General features: G+C 37.3%; 1 protein-coding gene across 1 annotated transcript; it reads left to right on the forward strand.

Moving 5' to 3' along the window:
- The first annotated feature begins 1,790 nt into the window (after positions 1–1,790).
- NGR-A20 (neuropeptide receptor A20) lies at positions 1,791–20,384 on the forward strand. The gene is made up of 8 exons (XM_028304116.1): positions 1,791–1,852; positions 4,083–4,462; positions 7,309–7,467; positions 13,071–13,207; positions 14,179–14,281; positions 17,054–17,274; positions 17,687–17,853; positions 19,135–20,384. The coding sequence occupies exons 2-8, from the start codon at positions 4,193–4,195 to the stop codon at positions 19,356–19,358; spliced, it is 1,281 nt and encodes a 426-aa protein (XP_028159917.1). The 5' UTR covers positions 1,791–1,852; positions 4,083–4,192; the 3' UTR covers positions 19,359–20,384.
- Positions 20,385–21,169: the final 785 nt, after the last annotated feature.

A 21,169-nucleotide genomic window follows, 5' to 3' on the forward strand; every position in this document is an offset into this window, starting at 1 on the left:
CTTCTGGGTCCACATTGTATAACTGCCTAAATTGTAAGACCGTGTGAATGTGCTAATGGTTATGCAATAAGCGATTGAGTATTGAGTATTGAATTTGTTAGCATAACATAATTTATGAACGAATGGTCATTATATCATAAATTTTTATTGTATATTGTAACTAGTTTTCCGCCCGCGGCTTCGCCCGCGTGGTATTTTATCTGTCACAGAAAAACTTTATTGCGCGCGTCCCTGTTTCAAAAACCGGGATAAAAACTCTTATGTCCTTCCAATCCTATGTCCTTTCCCGGGACTCAAACTATCTCTATGCCAAATTTCATCAAAATCGGTTCAGTGGTTTTGGCGTGAAAGAGAGACAGACAGACAAAGTTACTTTCGCATTTATAATATTAGTATAGATAAATACGCGTAAGTCCACGGGTAGAAAATTGGGCAATACCTACTTAAAATGTTATTTATCCACCTTATTTTATACATTTACTCATAACAAACGCCTTTTAGTACCATTTCAGAAAATTAACCTAAGTTCTTACATAATCATTATTGTAATGTTTGCATAAGAGTAGATTAAATATTTTAGCATAATGCTATATTTCCGATACAAAACTAGGTACATATATCAATATCAATATTGTTTGGGCTCTTTTCCTTGTGAATAAAATGGATGGTGAGTCCGATCGTTCGACAACTGAGTTAGGTATAATTGGGGGCCTTTTGCTGCGTAATTAAAACGTGTTGTATTAGAAGGAAATCAATATTTAAGTACAAACAACTAACTTCAGCACTTTTTGGCAAAAATTGTAAATAAAATCTAATTGTATGGCATGAACACTATTATTCAGGTTGAGAAATGATGGGCTTCCATGGGCTTACATTCAAACTGATGTAACTGATGCTTACATACAAAGTGGTGAGCCACTTCTGCTTCTATTATCTCCCGTCAATCATTTACCCATTGTTACCTGGATGGGGCAGCGCAGGACCGTGAAAATCCTTGGAGGACGCCTTTGTCCAGCAGTGGACGTTATTTTGCTGGAACAAACATGAAGTACAGCACACAATCTTGTGTCTGCTCGTTTGCCTCTTGTCACATAAAAAAAAATCTACATTTTTGTTGAAAAAGTGCAACTACTTGTTACAACTAGGTTTTAGTTATCTTTTATACACGAGTACTCTACTTATTCTACTGTAATCATCATCATCATTGAACGTGACGCGATAAGTAACACGTAGACATTCTCAAAAGCAACAACAACAATACTGAACTCAATCAGTATTGTATCAGAACTTGCTTCCAAGTTTCCAAATGCAATGGTTTGTGATTTGTATTGAGATGAACACAGCGGTAATAGTGATGGCCGCTTGTACTTAGTTTGCGTTGCGGGCACGAAACTGGCGACGGCCGCGGCCGAGCGATGGCGACGCGACGCGATTTCGGAGCGGATGCATTACAACAACATGGACAGTAATATGTGACGCGCACGAAACGGGCGGTAGCGGAGCGGGACGACGGTGGGCTGAGTGTGAGTTTACATGAAAGGTTTTTTTAACGTCCTCACTAGTTGAACGCGTTAAAAAATGTATGAAAATTTTAGTTCTTGAGAGTTTCCGTTAGGAGCGCTGTACAATCCATTTAATGTAATTTTTTTATGCGCTCACTAGTGAGGACGTTTGATCGCCCCGCCATCGCTCGGCCGTCGCCAGTTTCGTGCCCGCAGACTTAAGAACACCCTATTTGCATTCTATTGAGCTCTCGGCCTGTCAAACAGGCATCGTGTCGTATAACAATGTTGTCTGGCACAACACTGGCATTGTTACAGCTACTACGACTGTTATAGGAAAAGTTGGAATTGTAATAAAGTTAAGTTATGAATTTAATATTATGGGTTTCGTATTTACATTTTTCGAATTTTCCAACTGACTGAGAGAAGTTGCTTCTTACCAATATTTATGATACTAGGGCAGAGGCCAGCACAAAATTTTGCATTTATTACAAAGTGTCAAAAAGTGAAAAATAATAGCAATATTTGTTAGCCTAAGCACGGAATAAATAAATTTACTACGTAGTAAGTCACAATTGAATCTATTTTCTTTTAATTTGGTGATATAATTGGATTTTGTTGTGGATATTTTATAAGAACCACAATACCAATTGTTTTTTGTTCCTGGTAAAAATCAAACTCTTAACAATTCTTTAACAAACATTTCTTCTGATTACGTATAAAACCCCTTTAGAAAGTTTGATGAGGAAGAAAATAATGAATAGAAAGAATGACCTTTAAAATTTGTTGACGGCCTGCCTCGTCTGTTGGTTTGCGAACTGAATGAAACGAAAGACGATAAGAACGTGCATTTATACATAATAAACCTGAGTTGGGTAATTTATTCGAGATGTATTTTTGATCCGTCACTGAAAGATAGAGCCACTTAGAAAAAAATGTAGCCTTCTATTGGTTCAAGAATTTTCCAAATCGTTTCAGCAGTTCCAGAGAATACCTATTGTGATTAAGGCTGAGTTACACCACCTTATTTAAACCGTCACATTAACCTGTGCTTTATTCGGTTTGTCAAAGTTAAAGTAAGATGGTACAACTCAGCCTAAGTATTATGGATGTTTCCTGGGTAAAAAAGCAAGAGTTTTAATTAGTCCGTCAGTTAGCTTATCAAAAACTACTCGACACGTATTTTTCACTTTTTGAAACGAATGAAAATGTAAAGCGATAAAGCGTGCCAAAGTTCTAAAGAAAAGGCTCGAGACGTCAGTGAGTGCCTAAAAGTGCTGCACTTTGTGACGTCGCGCGGAACTTCAACGCACTATAACTTAGTAATTATTTGTTTCATTGACAATTAAAAATATACGTGTCCAATACTTTTTTATATTAAAATTAACGGACTAAAAAATTTTTTTAAGGAAACTAGCTTATTGCTAAGAGCTGAATAATGGACTCAAAAGTACGTATATCTATTTCAGTACACTGCAGTCATCGACACTTCAAATAATTTGATTTGTATATCCGCTGCAGTAAGATTGACTGCAAGGCGCGTATCCGCAGCCGATAATGACTTCGTACTAAAACTATTTCAGTCTAGATATTTTTGAATCTGACCTGAAATTATTGAAAAATAGCACCTATTACAAGTATTATAAGATACCACAGTCTGTGCTATCCGACTGCAGTTTTTAGTTTTTGCGCCATTTTCAGCTTATGCTCTAGCAAATGTTAGCGCTAATTAGTTTCTTTGTTTTCTTATGGTAGCGCTGATTATTTTTGTGGTAGTATAAGAAGGAAAAAAAGAACTACTTTTTCCCCTTTGAAAAATTCATATTGTACCTAAATGAAGTATTATTTTCTCAACAGTCAAATACAAGAAAACACATAATAAAAATAAATTTTCTTCGTTACGATAATTTATTTGGGTATGCGACATGTGCGTAATATTTCATGAAATGCTATAATGTTAGAAATATTAACAAAAATACATACAGAATATGACATTTAGGTTAATATCCCTATTAGATATTCCACACCCTTGTTGAAAGTGGTAAAAAGAGCTGGAATTTATTAACCGTGAAGTGGCAGTTAGTTTTAAGTTACTGCCACTTCAGTATGAAGGAGTTCAGTGCCCTTTTTGGGACATATCTATTGGTCTTCAAATATCAGCCTTTCCCGAAAGCCTATTGTATCTGTAACTGTTTGTACTGTAATTCAATAAAAAATACCGAGAATTACATGTTGTTTGATGATTCCAAGGTCAGTAATCTTAACATTTGAAGAACGTAATTTGTCTTTGATTAAAGGTAATTTGAGACATAATTTAATTTAAAAAGCAAATTGAGTAAGTTGTTTCGAGTTTGTTTGTGATACCTATTACATGCTTGAATGAAACTGATTATCTGAAAAGAAATAATAATATGATTCTAGGCTTCGAAGGGCTCGCGAAACTTTGATTATTCCAACTTTTGGTTCAAAATGGTTCGGTTATGACGACTCTAGTTGTTAGATTATAATAATAGAAGATGTATCATAATATAAATACAATATCGCATCAATAAAAATTACAAACCTTCCTTTTATTTCCAGAAAAATGGACCTTCCCGACCCCAGAAGATATCGCATACCACATAATCGGAATGGACATGAGATGGCGCAGTGAACTTCGTCTCAAGTGATGAACAAAGGACTCCGTCACAATGTTAACGGACGAGTCCCGATTGAACTACTCTGTTACCAACTACAGCGATCCACCATTCCTCGATGATCCAAGATTCATATCGCTTTTAAAACACAGGGGATACAACCACAGTGCCAGTTTTGGAGAAGTATTAAAAGCACTCAATGATTGGAAGAGCAGATACAACATTTCAGTGTACAAAGAATGCGACAGGTTCGAGTATTGCTCTGGAGACTTCAGAGAGTTGATTTTGGCGTACAACAGTATTCATGGATATGTCAGTTTGTTGGTAAGTAAATCATTGTAAGGTAGAGTCGATAACTTCATTTCGTAACTATAGTTACAACTTTTTGATCGCTGATGAGATCTCTTAAAACTATTTTGTACCACGGTTCTATGTGAGAGTAAATAAATTATTGTGCCTTAAATTGCATGGGCTCGTTAAATTGCTTTCTAAGTAGATTTATCAAATTGACACCCGATATTTGGTGAATTTTCTTATAATTGAAGACAAAGGGCTATATTTCACCGGGACACCATTGCGGCGCAACCAGTCGCCGGCTACCAACAAATGTATACAGCTCTATAGAAAGTTACTCACCTGGTGTCCATTTGGTTGCGCAAAGCTGTATACATTTTGTTGGTAGCGGCGACTGGTTGCGCCGCCATGGTGTCCCGGTGAAATATAGCCCAAAACCATTAGTAAGGTAGGTAAAGACGGCTGAAGCATCACATTTGTTAAAAACAAAATTACGTTATTAAGATTCTACTGAAACCAAATACAACCTACCTAAAGCCTGTGCTACAGTATTTTAATGTTTGTAATTATTTCTTCACTTAAGCCTATTCAATACAAACATACAAATCTCTCCTCTTTATAAATTAAGTATAGATTATAATTCTTGCACTAAAAATAAAGAGCGTTGTTTTGTACTGATTAAAGATGCAAATTATAATGTCAGAGGCCACAGAGCGATTGAAGGGTTCATGTATAATGCAAATTCGCCGCAATGTCGCGCGGCGAATACAAGTCAGTTGTTGCTTTAGCTTCAATAAACATAAATATATTGACGGCTCTTGGAATTGAGTTCGCGTATCCGACATGTTGCAGGTTCTAATCCCGTTAGGGGTGTGTTTGTGTTATAAGTGTTATAGTCAAACCTCGAAGTTCCGGCACTCCTAGGTTTGACTAGTCAATCCTCAGGTCTGACTAGAAGTCTTAGTCAAAGCCCAAACATTTCGGCCTTTGACTAAATAATGTTAGTCAAACCTAGGAGTAACTAATTTGGTCAGGCAAAGGTCGAAACTCTATTTAATGAAATCGGGGTTTGACTAGTCAAACCTCAATTAAGACTTTAAACTAAACTATACCTACTTCATTCTGATCTTGAACTTATTGCATAGGCGTTACGGTCGGTTTTCACGCGCACGCGCAGCTGTCTCTTTTGTTGAAGGTACGAGTAACTAAACTTATTTACTGAGGTTGTATGTCAGTGTTTCTAGATCGATCTTGAAATTACTAATTTTTAGGGTTCTGTTACCTTAAATTAAAGGATAAAGAGTAAAAAAGCGACCCTTAACGACAACCTTTAGCGAAGTTATAGTAGACTTCGCTAAAGGTTGTGTCTGTCACCAAGCTCGTATCTCATGAATCATTCTCAAAATATTTAGTTTTTATTCACCTTAAAAATAAATAGTTTTAGTTATTATCTTGCTGTGTACCTACTTGCATCGAATAAATATTTTTCTTTCTTTCTTTCTAAATATTTAAGAGGGGCTCCCATCCCATACAGCAAACGTGACTTGTTGCAGTTTTCTACTCGATATTAAAACGTAAACAGGTGAACCCTTGAAATATTCACATAATATTTAGTGGCTTAATATTTAGTTATTTTAAAAATAAATCATAAAATTAAAATAAAATAAATATTTATCTTTCATACAACAACAAAGTCTCACGGAACCCTTCGTGAGCGAATCCGACTCGCACTTGGCCGGTTTTCTATTTGCCGTCTACTTTTGACCGAGTCTGCCAGTCGTTTCTAGGATTGACTAGGCAAAGCCCGAAACAGATTATTTTAGTTTCGACGTTTGACTGAACAGTTTAGGCACTTCTAGGTTTGACTTAGTCAAAGGCCGAAATAAGAATTCACTTCGGGGTTTGCCTGTAGGCTTTGGTCAAACCTAGGATAGACCAGTCATTCCGCGAAGAGACTGCATATCGACCTTTGACTATGACATAAGTACGAGCATTTGGAGCGCTTTTATATTTATGCGACTTTAGCAGCGCTACAAACGCGTGACAGTTGGGTTGCTGATAATTTCCTACTAACTATTATGACAGTACGGCAGCGGCGTTTATAATGTTAAGGCAGGAATCCGCTGCTGCCGTGCTGCTGGTCGTGAGCACACGATGCGTTGCGGCGGCGGTGCGACGTCGGAGCGGTGTCGCTCCGTCATCTTACATAGAAATATCTGTGGCGAGCACACGATTACTGCAAATACGTTGCGCTGCGTCGCGTCATAAAAAATATATGGAAAACGTCACTCGCAGCGTACATTTATTATGACGGGACCTCACCCTAACGCGCTAATGTGAAAACAGTCTCAGCCCAAAGTCGTTAAGTTAATGTAGCACAATGGTAAATAAAACCTTTCCATTACTATTCAAACACATCGTTTAACAATAAATCAAACCTATTTCGGTCGGTTGTTTACCATGTCATACGACGCGACATGTCGTTGCTTAATTGCATGTTGAACTTGTATAGTTTGGTATTGTTGGCACATGAATGCATTAATTTAATTTAGTAAAATTTTATGTTCTGTTTAAAATCTAGATTTAAAGTAGATACTTATTACACTCGTACGAGTAGCTCGAAAGTCGAAACTATATTTAATATCAAGTATAGTCTTTTTATCATTTAAATTTCAATATTCTTTAAAAGTAACGAATTTTAAGTGTTGTTTTGTAACGTGACACTAGTTCACGTTTGAGTTAAGACATCCCGTTTTTTGCAGGATCCCGTTTAGTTGTGTAATAAGTGTTTTAATATTATTGTTCACACGAACATCCCGTCCCGATAGATAGGATAATTACCTATTTCTTTGGTAAAAGTTTATTTTGTTTCCTAGGTTTGCCTGTTCGGCAGTTTAGCCAATATTCTCAATGTAGCAGTGCTGACGCGGCGGGACCTAGCGGCAGTTCCCATCAACCGGCTGCTGAAGTGGCTGGCGGTGGCCGACGTCTTCGTCATGATGGAGTACGTGCCCTTCGCCATCTACAGATACCTGGTAAGTCTGCTGGAGGAGTTTTTTGTTTATTGTGGGTTGGTACTGTCCACTTAGCGCTTGTTGTAGCGCAGGACCGTGCATTGTGGGAAACCTTGAGGTCTTTGTCCAGCAGTGGACGTCATTTGGCTGAAACGACGACGTATGTATGTATGTATACTCGTATTTCTTTGGCAAAGGCTAAACGGCTTGACCGATTTTAGCGTGAGAGGTGTCGTTAGATTCGTCTGTGTATTCGTACTGGCTATGATAAATTGAAAAAATAAAAAACAAAATGGCGGACTTTAGGCTTACTTAATCAATTAATGTCTATACAAATCACTCTCTTCTAATAGTTTAATGCAACCCTCATTAAACGACTAAAACTAAAGGGCTGGAGTTAATTAAGTGATAGGAGTGCTTACAGCAGGCGCACGATCAAAATGTTCAGGGCTTTTGCGGATTTGCCGTTGAAAATGTTGAAATATTGCTTTCAACTTAAATAATTCAAAACTGGACTCTTTGGTGATATATTTAGGGTCCACTACAAGGGTACTTAATCTTTCTAATTTCATACTGTCTATAAAAGTGGCTTACCTTACTTATAGCTTACTGGTAATCTAACTAAGGGATCGCTATTATTTATTTCAATTATTGTCAAGGTTACCCTAGACTTGACTATTCAATATATGTAGGAAAAACTACAGTAAATGACACAAAGTGCATGGATTAAAGACTCATGTAAATAATAAAACAAATGTACCTTTTACTTATCAAAGTGGTGTTAGTAAATCTCTATGCTTGTTTAAACCGGTGAGATTATACTTTAATACGTTATAAAAATAAGCAAAGGCATCTTGCAGATGTTTTTATCACTTGTTTAATTATGCATATGACAGAAGAAGCAGAAGTTGTATGGACTAAAAGAAAGATAGCTAAATTTTAACACGTAGTTCGTAATTTGTGAGCACTATCTCGGTAAATGGAGATGTTACTAGAAATCTCTCAATATCAATTTCAACGAACAACAGTTGAATATTTCAAAGACTTTCTTGCGCCGAGTTCCAGTGAAAAGGTCGTCTCCAAAGGATGGAGCAAAAAGTAACAAACAAGAGTTTTCTTTAAACTACAGCTCCTGCCAAGCATTCAATTGAAACAGTAGAATCTAGATTTTACAGAAATGCTATTTTAAAGAAGTACTTAGATTAATAAGATAATTTTGAAGATAAGCAGGCACCTTTATTTTGCACATCACACAAAACGATTTTCTAGACTACCTAGGGAGAGGGAGGACAGTAGACAGATACGTACGTAACATTAACATATTTAACTAGCACTTTGTCGTACGTTCCGTGATCAAGAACAGGATATAAATCTAGGAAATTAGGAGGATATTATAATCTAAAGATCCGTAAACCATTTTGTGATGTAACATTAGGAAAAAAACATGCCAAAAGCAAAATACAAAATATTATATTCATAATTATTCTTAATACTCGTATGATAAAAGTTACCAACAATGATCATGCTTTTTATATACTTAGGTAGTATCTACCTAGTCGTCAGGTTTCCTCAAAAGACTCACATAGTCATGACAGATTATATTTTTGAAAGCTTTATTTCCTCGTAATCTAACGGACAGCTCATAAATTAATGGAATGTCGCTTGTCGCTTTTTCTTTCCTTTGGGTCCCGTATTTCAAAAGGAAGAACGGCACCTTATTACCACTTCTTAGTTCATTTGCCTGTCGATTAAGATTTTATTATTTTCTGGATTTAACGCAATACGAATATACAGCTAGGGTATGTTATAAGGGCTTCCTTAGTGTAAAAATTATGTTACTTTTTTGCCATTACAAAAACAATAAAATAATAGATCACACGTTACTTTACAGTATGGGAGAACCTAAACTGCTGAGTTAGATCTCTTTATACAATAAATATTTCGAAGTGGACCATGTGAACGCAGAAAATGCAGACATGCAATATTTGGGAAAGGGCTGAGTCAGGATTGTATACATATATATCTCAGTGCGCAAGTCCGACTTGCATTGACCAGTTTTTATTAAAAAGCTTCGTTTCAGCCAAAAGTGACGTTCACTGCTGGACAAAAGGCCTCCCCCAAGGATTGTCACAACGACCGGCCCTGTGCCGCCCGCATCCAGGCACCTCCCGCGACTCTCATCAGATAGAAAAAGTTATTATGGTTGCAAACCCCACTCGAAATAAGTAAAATTTTTACTCCAATTTGAATTTTAGAGAAATGCCATGGCGCATGTAAACCCAAAACTATTTCATTAAGCTAGCAATAAATTACTGATACGTACTAAGTTATCTCTGGAATTTCAACGAAGACACTGTAAGATAAACCCATGATATTTCAATTAAAATTTGGAAACAATATACGAGTACGTTTCCTCTGCAACAAACTTCAGTTTGGCCTTATTATTATTTAACCCTGAAACTCGATAACCTTTTACCTTTATAACTTTGGTATAATGTTTAATGTTTAAATGTCTGTCTTAAACTTTTCGCAGAGAAGCAGTTTCATTTCGAGATTCTTTGTTTAATTGCGGATCCGAGTAGAAGCGGTCAAAGTTTTGTTTTCGATATAATTAACAGCTAATAAACAATTAAGGTGCTTGCTTATTTAATTGTATAGAGTTCAGAACTTCAGAGTCAGACGACGAGCACTTATTGATGATGTCTAAAGTAGTTAAGCCTTTGAGTGCTGAGAAACTAGACAATAGAAATTGATTGGCTTATTTCCAACGTATAAATTTATTGAAATCAAATTAGTGTATAGAATTACCGGTGTGAAAATAAAGAGTAAAGTATTAGTAGTACCTATTAGTATTTGTCAAAGTATTGTATAAAATCAAGCACAAATAATATTCTAAGGAAGAGCGGTGTCTCCTGGAAATAGGATTTTATTTACCTATTATGATTATTGAATGAAACAACTTCAGAGAGAACGTGAAATTGACTGTACAAGCATGGTGTACAAGTATATTGGTTAACTACTAGAAAAATAACAGTTTTTCAAATCCAAAATTCTTTATGTTAGCCCTTTTTAGTGCACTTATTTACACGTCCGTACAATGTACAATGATCTTGTTTGTGTCTTTTCTTTCCTTACTGTAGTATCTTTTGCCTCTCACTGGAATACGTAGATGTGAAATTTATAGGACTTGATTTGCAGTACATGTACTCGGTCAAGCCATAACCATCTTTTCTCGACTGCATCTCGTTGAGCCAATTTTGATCGATTGCCCGCAGAGCCTGACCTGTGCAATCCTGGGCAATTTATTTCTGCTTAGACAGTGGATTTCCTTTGAGGTCTTCTTGATCGAATGTCTTATTTGATGGAGCTGATGTTTCTTTCTTTTATTTTCCTTTGGTTTGCAGTAAAACTTTATTAATTCTGTATTTAAAATGATAGATTATTGTTTGTTTTGCACCATAGTCATTTTATCTACTGTATCTTGGCTAGGTATTTTAAAATTGAAGATGGTTGCAAATAATGAGATCTATTAAAATTTTAAAAATATTACTTCCTATAAATGTGTTTTATTTTTTTAAGTTTACTGGATAATTTCCGTTAATTCTCCAGGTAAGATAAATATTCACCTAAAGTACGGCCAACGAGAAGCGATACCAAATGTAAACAAACCCAATGTCATGAGTGAACCCGTCTGACTTTTGACATATTTTGGCGGGAGAACAAGACATTATGACAAATACACAAGATGGGAAGAGACAGAATATATTGGCAACTCGACAGTCGTATCGACCTTTTGTATCGCTAGTTGGCCGTACTTTAGTGCATAGAGATCCACCATAATAGTCTAGCTAGTCTAGTCGACAGACCGCTGCCGCTACCTAAAACGTTGGGCCAATATCGCTCAAATTCGCCCTACTACGTTGTAAATTTTGAACCCCAAACTATCAACTCATAATCTGTTTCAAATTACGGTTATTACACATGCAGAGACGTATTACAGTTCGCGAATTGCTTTAGAGCCACGTGAAATATGAGCGTCTACTGCCAGTGGGTTAATAAGGGTTAAGATTAAATTGGAAATCCTTTGAATGTAGTGGTACTTGAATGACTATGCATGACGGAATATGCAAGTTAAGCATGTGTTCACAAGCACACAAGCGTTAGCGTGGTTTCAGGCAGTCTAAAGTATGTAGAACATGGACAGAAAAGTCTAGGGCTGAGTTGCTGCACCACCTAACTTTGATCGTAACTTTAACGATAACCGGTGTTATTCGTATGGAGTTTGATAGATTTTTGACGTTTGTTAAAGTTAAAGTAAGATGGTGGCACCCAGCCTAAGGCTGAGTTGGACCACCAAACTTTGACCGTCACCATAGCGATAACCGTTGTTTTGTGTATAGAGTTTGACAGCTTTTTGACGTTTGTCAAAGTTAAAGTAAAATAAGTAAGCAGAAGAAACAAGTGACATCAAATAGTTTAAATTAAACAGAGTTATATTTTGTGGTTATATGATTGCATATTTAACGAGTCTACCTTCTACCGTTACGGATTAATGATAATTTTCCTTTTCTAATGAATTGTTTAGAGACCATTTAATTAGATGAGTTCTCATGAAATACAAATGATTTTATTATGAGGGTTGCTATTTTAGCCAGGTCCTTCAATTAAAAGGTAATTAAAATTGTCCAACATACCGAAATATAATTATTTTGTAAAGAGAAACAAATGACGCGGAACCAAAGCTTAGTTAATGTAAAAACGATGTTTTTTAAATATTCTTTTTAGTAATGATTTAACCGTGAGTAAATTATTCCTAAAAAGACTTGTAACACGGCAGAATGGGTTCTGCTGTGTTACAAAATTTAAACATGGCCGCATCTGTTTTGCAGAATTAGTTGATTGACGTTATGAAGAAATTACATTACGTTCGAGTAGGCGTACTTACGTAGCTTTGTATTAAGTTTTTATTACGCTACATCATCAAAGTTAGAAAGAAGTTCTCTAACAATTTTTCGGTTCTGTTTTGTTCGACGCTAATACCTACTTACTAACTATATTTTTTAAATTTCTGCGCTATACTGGCTTTGATTTTCAGCCAATTCTCAGTATTCGGAGGTAATACTGCCTAAGCATGCCTACGTATGGTTTCTTACAAACTGCTTCACTTAAAAGGTACTTAGGTATTGCTTTTGAACTTTTATACATTGGAACATGGAAAACCAAACAAATTAAAGCAAAAATACATTGGCTTTAGATTTACAGTAATAAATAGTACTATCCCTCACTGAAGCGGTAACCGTGCAGTTACGATTTCGTCCAAAGGTACGAGAACTGCCATCAACCGCGCGATTATCTCTGTGTTTAAACCAGCCTTATTGGTTCGTTCGTTCGTTCGTTTTAGCTGAAAGACGTCCACTGCTGGACAAAGGCCTCTCCCAAGGATTTCCACGACGACCGGTCCTTATTGGTGCTGAAACTAAATTAAAATAACTTTAACTGCCTAAGGCGGGAATTGAACCCACGACCTTTCGCTTGCCGGGTGACTGCTCTTCCATCTGAGCTACTTAGACATTGCATTCAAGTGTAATACGCTGACGTTATGTTATTGATGTCTTTGTCACCAGTTGCTGCCCGGCCAGCAGGACTACCCGTACTCATGGGCGGTGTACATGCTGTTCCACATGCACTTCACGCAGATTCTTCACACAGCCTCCATACTTCTCACGCTGTCCCTCGCTGTGTGGAGGTACCTGGCGATCAAGTAAGTTATTACAAATATTGTCATCTTTACACTGCATTAAAGCGAAAGCACACGATTAGTTGGGACGTGGTTCCGGAGCGGTGTCGCTGCGTCGTCTTACATACAAATGTCTGTGGTGTGCACACGTTGCGAGATACGGCGAAATCTTCACGCTGCGGCGTCGCAACACATTGTGTGCCTTGGCTCTTACATTATTGGTTGAAGTAATTTGGAGATACGGAGCGAGTATCTTTTGATTTTGTCACTGCAACTCCTGTGAAAACAGGATCGACAACTAACCAGTGTAACCAATGAAAGTTGGGTAACTCCCGAGGGACTTATGGGATCTAAGGAGTAAGGACCAACAAACATGTAGGCTATCTGAGGTCACTGTCAGCCCTCTAGTACTGGACCCTAATGCATTATAATCAGACGGGGCAATTCGCTTACGCATCGACCCTTTTAAGGCGATCAGTTCACACATCATTAGACATGCCTTCTTTGAAAGGATTTTGTATTTCTACGAAGTACAAGATGGAAGGGACAGGAAAAACACCGAATTTTGTGTCGGAAAACTAATCGGATTTACAATTTGCTTAAGTTTTTGTCACTTGGGTTTGTTGTTGTTTGCGAAAGTCGAACAGTAAACAAACGCGATAAAGTGTTTATCGTATCTAATAGAATATAGCGGAAAATACAGCGTGCTATAGTACTTTAAATAACTTTAAGTACGTACTTACTACGTTACTTTAATCATTATTGCTCGCATAAAGGTTCCAGCTTTACGTATAGCACAATTATTGAATTAAACACAATATTATTCTTTTTTTTATGCATAACAAGGCAGGTATTTAACCACAATTTTAACAGTCAAAATCCTCTTCTACCTAAACGTGCTAACGAATCCGGTCGTTAATTACCTAGATTGCAGAAGCGCTACGAAGTTAGTGAAAACAATGAATTCGGAGTTGCTAAATCCTTGTTTGTTCCAGGTACCCTTCATACAGCGCGTCTCTGTGCACGGATCGCCGGTGCACCGCCGCGATTCTAGCGAGCTTCATCCTCCCGCCCATACTGTGCATACCTTCGTACTTTGTAAGTAGATTACTTCAAGTAGTTTAAAATACAGGGTGATAGACCAGACGGATATAATGTTTTTTCAGAAAGTTGGATCCCGCCAGGGAAGTGCTGAGAATCACTTTATTGTAAAGTTTCAATAAAACAACTGAATATATCAAAACTACATAAAAAATCATAACTCATTAAAATCGGATGGGAAGCGATTTCTTCCTGCCGGGGTCTGACAGGTCCCCAATAGAACTTTCTAAAAAAAAATGGTTTCGACATCCTGTCTGCTTCCTTTAGGGTGACTTATATTACGAGTACTTACTTATATTTCAATGTGCGAGATGTTGTTTACATAATCACGTCTTCAGTCTTAACATCAAGGATTCATTACGTTAAAAGTTTCTTATTTATCGTTTCAATTAGGCTTCCTCACTGTCATTAAATCAGTAAGTGGGAGAGGGGAAGAGCATGCTATAATCGTTCCCCGTTATCCTGAGGGAATTTATGAGAAAACTCGTGGATGCTCATGGGTATACCTGGCGATTGGAGTTGGCATTGGTTATCGTCAAGGGAATCCCATAAATTCGCCTAAATATATGTAATGTATGGCTCTTTAAATATTCTAGTTTACGACCCCAGAATTTCATTTTAAGTCTACGAGAATAAAATAAAAAAATCAGTGTATCAGCCACTTACCGGAAAACCGAAGACCTCTTAAAGACGGAAAGAAGGCGCTAGATGCAGGCCGCTACCAACCGGGCAATATGGAAATCATTGAGGGAGGCCTATGTTCAGCAGCGTCATTTTAGCTACAGGCTAAAATGATGAAGACGATGATAATAATAAATCAGTTAACTAGTAACAGTTCGTAACTAATTTGTTGCCAAGATTAATAGATTAGCGGAAGACTATTCGCGATTGATAAAGGTTCGGATGGCGTGGAACAAACAATTACCGCAATGCCTAGTCAAAGCTACAATATCGAATAAAACAGCCAGTGAATCAAAATAATTGAATAATTGATGAATTAATTAATTTAAAAATGTTGAGTGCTAAGCAGCCAGTCATAATAATGTTTAAACATACATACAATTATTCTTGCTTGTCTTTAATACAGAGTGTTAGTGTAGACATAAATCCTTTAAACTGATAGCTCAGTTCATTCGTTCGTTCGTTTCAGCCGAAAGATGTCCACTGCTGGACAAAGGCCTCCCCCAAGGATTTCCAAAAAGACCGGTCCTGCGCCGCTCGCATCCAGGCACCTTCCCCGACCTTCACCAGATCGTCGGTCCACCTAGTGGGAGGCCTGTCACGCTACGTCTTCCGGCTCGTGGTTGCCACTCGAGAACTTTCCTGCCCCAGCGGCCATCAGCTCTACGAGCTATGTGGCCCGCCCACTGCCACTTGATTTTAGCGATTCTGCGGGCTATGTCAGTCACTCTGGTTCTCCTACGCATCTCCTCATTTCTGATTCGATCACACAGGTAGCTCAGTATCATGTTAGAGTCCAAAACCGAACCGATTTAGAACCCTTGTAACCTTTGTTCATACACAATAAAGACTTTATTACTTTACTTTATTACTATTACTTTAAAACCTATAGCAAAAATCCTTAAAATTTAACATTTTTCTACAAGAAAAAGACTGTTTGGCCTATCACCTCGTAAAAAAAAATCGGAATTTCATGTATAAATTATAAGGTTCGAGATCTAGTAAATGAATTCAGCAGTTATGGATAGTTTGATGTTACCCTGTTCTTATCTGTAAAATTTATGTTTTACTAACATTCATTTGATATGGTTTTCAGTTTGTTTACGATCTTCCTCAAAACAGAAACGATCAGTGTTATAGAGTGCACCGATAAATATCCAAGAATTTATGATAGCTGAAGTCGTAAAACTTTAATATCAGATTTTTAAACAACTGCACAGTCTGTTTTCTCCGGGCTGTGGTAAGACAAAGTCGCACCTTAGATTAATCGATTTCTTCGAGGTTTATGAGGGCGTAAACAATATAAACGGCACGGAAGCCATCAAGCTCTTGCGGTTTGAGTGTATTTCGGGAACGGTTGCGTGCCTTGAACAACTCGACTCAATTAGATTATTAAATACACATTCATAATTCAACAGATGGGTGTTGAATAAACAGTTTCATTTATCTTTAGCTCTAGTGGTTTTGGTGTCATATTTCATTGAAAATACATTATGTAACAAATCCGTCATTTTAACCGGTTGCAGACAGAGAGCATAGCTGAAGCGAAGAAGAAGTTTTCCATAGTTGTGTGCAAACTGAAAACTACAGAATATTGAGAGCTATATGCGAGCTAAACTAAACTTATAACTAAGCTCTTGGTCTGTAAACCGCATCAGTCTATTGTAATAAGATATCTAGCCTTATTGTTTAAATTATGTATTTCATTTGTGGATTGCGACGATTCATACTGACTCATCGATCATGTCCATGATTGAGTCAAAGAAGAAACAATAAGGAAGTAGCCTGTAGGTTCAATGCACTTATTTGTCATAACAGTTTCCATTTGCGATATTATGCACAATAAAAACAAAGCGTAGATAACGGCTGAGCTTTCTCAGAACAACAGTTCCGATTTCTTCCCAGAAATGAGTACTGAAAGTTTTTGTTTTAACTATGCAAAAATGTGGAAAGTTGGTAGGTCGTAAAATTTTAGGGAAAAAATTCCAACGCTGCTATTTTCTCTCTCTAAAAATGAACTCGTTGTTAATTGAAGCGTTAACGCTTTCTGTGTTTAATTCAAGCCAATTTAAAGTTCATTTTCCACAGGTGTTCACAATCCACAATGACTTCACTGTGGACCAGTCTGGGACCATTCCTACGAAGGTGTACTACGTGGACTCAGACTACGATGGGACTCTGTACCAGATCAACTTCTGGGTGCATGGTGTGCTCATCAAGCTGTTGCCGTGTGTCATCCTGACGCTGATCAGTGCTTGGCTCATTCGGGCGTTGTACCGAGCTAATAGCAGGAAGAAAGCTTTGAAAGGGTAAGGTTCTAAACGCTGTCTCAAACGCGTCGAAATTTCTAAACCCATCGTGTTAGAGAGAAAACGAGTAACGAACGTGCTTATTCCTATTCTACTTATCCCCAGAATATGATTTTTATATGGTCTGATATGAGATAACTCTGTTTTCCAAATCAGAAGGTGTATTAGGAGATGGCTATGTCCAGCAGTGATATGGTTTGATTATATTTTCACTTTACACCAAACTTTCGCTTGCTGGGCAACTAATCTTACCTTGGCATAAAGACATCAATTGGCAACCTAGTAAAATTATCAGTTAAAGCTTGCTCACTGACCGCACAACTAAATAGCATTCAAGAGGTTCTTACCCATCAACATGTTCAAGCCAACGAACATACACTTCTAGTGTGTTTACAAAGTAATTTCCTTTCAGGTATAACGCCTGCCCAACTATAGTGAACGGCAATGCTAAAAAGAACGTGTTCACAAGGAAGTCTACGAAGAGATCGAAGGCTGAGCGGCGCACCGACCGGACCACCAAGATGCTGGTCGCGGTGCTCCTCCTGTTCCTGATGACGGAGTTCCCGCAGGGTATATTAGGTGAGGTATTTAGATTTTAGATTATGGAAAGCATTGGGGGGAGGCCTATGTTCAGCAGTGGACGTCCTATGGCTAAGATGATGATGATGATGATGATTTAGATTTTATTCGAGGTACAGCACATCAGAGTAGGTACACATTTTTGTTGAAAAGTAGCACCACAACTAACAAAAGATACCCATAGGAATTAAATTGATATGCTAATCGTCTGTCCTTAACTTTTCTTGGCGTCATACCTACATGTCTACTTGCTGTAGTGGATGGCTGCAGCCGGCTACGTGGGACTTTTTGACGAATTGCATCGACATAATTTGCGAAGTGTATCTACTCACCAAAACATACAATATGACATAGGTCAGAGCAGTGGAGACGAGACAAAGAAGATCATTATTACAGGCTGTCAAGGTTATGCGTCAATATGTAACAAAGATTTATTTATAAGCTTTATGATCGATTAAATCCGTACATCAATTATTCAAATTTTATGTGCAGATCAATAAAAAAGCAAAGAAGATCAAAATATTTTCATTGGTTTCAATTCTGGTCTAATAATAAGTTTGTTTTGCCCGTCAATTTCAATTTCATATCCGATTAGATCAAAGTCGTTGGGTTTATAAACAAACCCGCCACTGACAGATACACAAGGCTCATTGAACACGGGAAATATGTATAAAAACCTATTTTAGAAAATACGCGAATAAAAACTTGTGGAACTTCAGTCATCAATAAATTGGGAATTGTAAACAAAGTTGAGAGAATCCGTTAGCTGCCTACTGTTGATTGCAACGAGCTAATCCCGGATTCGCAACGATTTAAAGATTTCAAACATGTTGAAGATCGTGATACAATAGTAATGGAGCAATATTGTGGTATTGCATAGCGATGATATACAGCGGTATAACTTCAACCTTCCCGAATTCTGTTCCAAATTAGATTGAAATAGAAATCAATAAGATTCTAAAATTGCACATACAGAACATCAAAAAAATCATGCAATTATGGTTACTTTTTACGCGGAGAACTTATGCCTGCACATTAAAGTAGGGAAGGTTAGGTAACAAAATACGTAAATTAATCCTTGACACAACGCTGAGCCTACGCACCAAGCCCGTCATATATCCCTTACAGTATTAATGAAAGCTGTGGAAATTTCTAAGTACACATCCATGACTTCTACTGAAGTTGGTATTTGTCAAAAGAACCTAGACCTTGCCAGAATATTCCTTACCTTAGTGTATTTAAGGACTTATACACTCCGTATAACCAAAGTTCTTGTTCCAGGTCTTCTAAGCGGAGTGCTGGGGCGTTGCTTCTTCAAGCGCTGCTACGATCTCTTCGGGGAGATGATGGATGCACTGGCTCTCCTCAACGGGGCCATCAACTTCGTCCTCTACTGCTCCATGTCCCGCCAGTTCAGAACCACTTTCGGGCACATGATCAGGAATAGGTGTGCTCCTACACCAAGAGCAAGTTCCACCACAGAACTGCAGACGACTTACGTGTGACTAAAAAAGTGTCGCAGAAGTGTGACGCAGCATTTTTTGTGAAGTTACCGATCAATGTATGATACATTGCATCCTGTGGGTCTAGACAAAGTGCAAATTATAATTGCAAACCAGTCGAAAAGTTGTCGAAAAGCCCCTTTTTTGTATGGAGTTTTGACGGATTCGATTTTCAATTCGATCAAAAAGTGCGTTTTGTCTAAGGGGGCTGGACTTCTAGGAGAAGGCAGAGAGAGCGAACAATGTATGTGATGTATTTGACATCACAGTCAGTTTGTTTTTTTGTTCAAAGAGGCCAACGTTATCGTTTAAAGACTTTTAAGATTAAAGAGACGGTTTTCAAGATGTGGAACATGTATGTTGATTGTTTATACGTATCTTGTTATCGTATAAAGCTTTCATCCTAGATAATGCTCGACTATTGTATATGACAAGCAGGAAATTGGTGCCGTTCTGAATCTTTATGATAAAGATTTTATATTATTACTAAGTCTGTCAGGCATCAGGTAGATCCAGCTGCGCTGCTTGACAACAAGAAAATTGTTTTCACTTTTTAATGGTGGTTGATAAATTAATCTCCGAGTGCTAGTATTGGCATTGTTTGAGTAGCCCTGTACAATTGGAAATTATGAATGTTTATAAATAAGGAAAATTGTATAAAATGTCTAAAATTAAGATACAATTATGGCGTCGATTGCAAAATGTTGATGCGAGTAAAATAAAAGAATGTCCGTCTGATTGATAAACAATAATGAAATTAACATTGCTCTCAAGATACAATAAAAATAGGATCCCGTTTTTACCCTTTGGGTAGGGAACCCTAAAAAGCTTAGTATGACCACAGTATGACGCCTGTAGGCGAAGTGTGTCAAGAAGTGTAAATTGAAGAAATAAATTTATGCTTCGCAACAAAATAAAGTAATTGTTCAATGTATTACTAATTTAATGATGACGTATATTTTTGATTTGTGCTTTAAAACTGGACTCAAGGAAATTAAATGTAAATTCTTGATTATACAGTTTATTTTGTTACTCATATAAATACAAAACTTTTGTTTCATTTCCTACCTGATTCTGAAACTTAATAGACTAGAAGCTAGTGAACGCCAGACCTACGTTATTTTAGAAAAGCTGAAAGTCTGTCAGCGCATGTTCCCAACATAGGTAAGAACGTCGACAAAGCCACGATGACCCAAACTGCATAATGCAAACGTTCTTACCTATATTGGGATTATGAAGTGTCAAACTTTCATTCAGCTTTTATAAAATAACGTAGGTCTGGAGTTCACTAGCTCTTAGTCTATAATCTTCTATGACGATGCGACTGTGAAATGTGTGTTTTTTGTCCCAAAGATTGGGGTAATTTGTCATGTCCTGCTGTATTTTTACCCGTCGTAAATTATACGAGCATCCGCTAACTCGACGTACTTTTGTGTTCACGACAATATTGCGGGTTTGCTTTTTATCATGTAAATTGACTAAGCTAGGAATGGTTAGGGTAAACCGTTTCAGTGGTTGGGCTACTGTAATTATGAGTAACGAGGGACCGGGACATCTTTACCGAGTGGCTGGGGAAGATAATTTTATTTATTAGAGGCATGAATGGATCGCAAGCCTCGTAATTAGGTAATACTTAGAACTGACAGATTTTGCGGTCTGTGTTTAGTTTTTATGTCTTAGCTGTTTCAAGAAACAATCTCATCCAGGGAATGCAGATGTTATTTATTTATTTTATTTATTTATTTATTATTCATTATTGAGCAATTACATATTTGATCCAAATAGCGTCCTAAATCCTCTTTAGGTTTGTCTAG

The sequence above is a fragment of the Ostrinia furnacalis genome, unplaced genomic scaffold, assembly GCF_004193835.3.
Source record: "Ostrinia furnacalis isolate ACB-3 unplaced genomic scaffold, ASM419383v2 OfSCF1376, whole genome shotgun sequence".
Classification (NCBI taxonomy): Eukaryota; Metazoa; Arthropoda; class Insecta; order Lepidoptera; family Crambidae; genus Ostrinia; species Ostrinia furnacalis.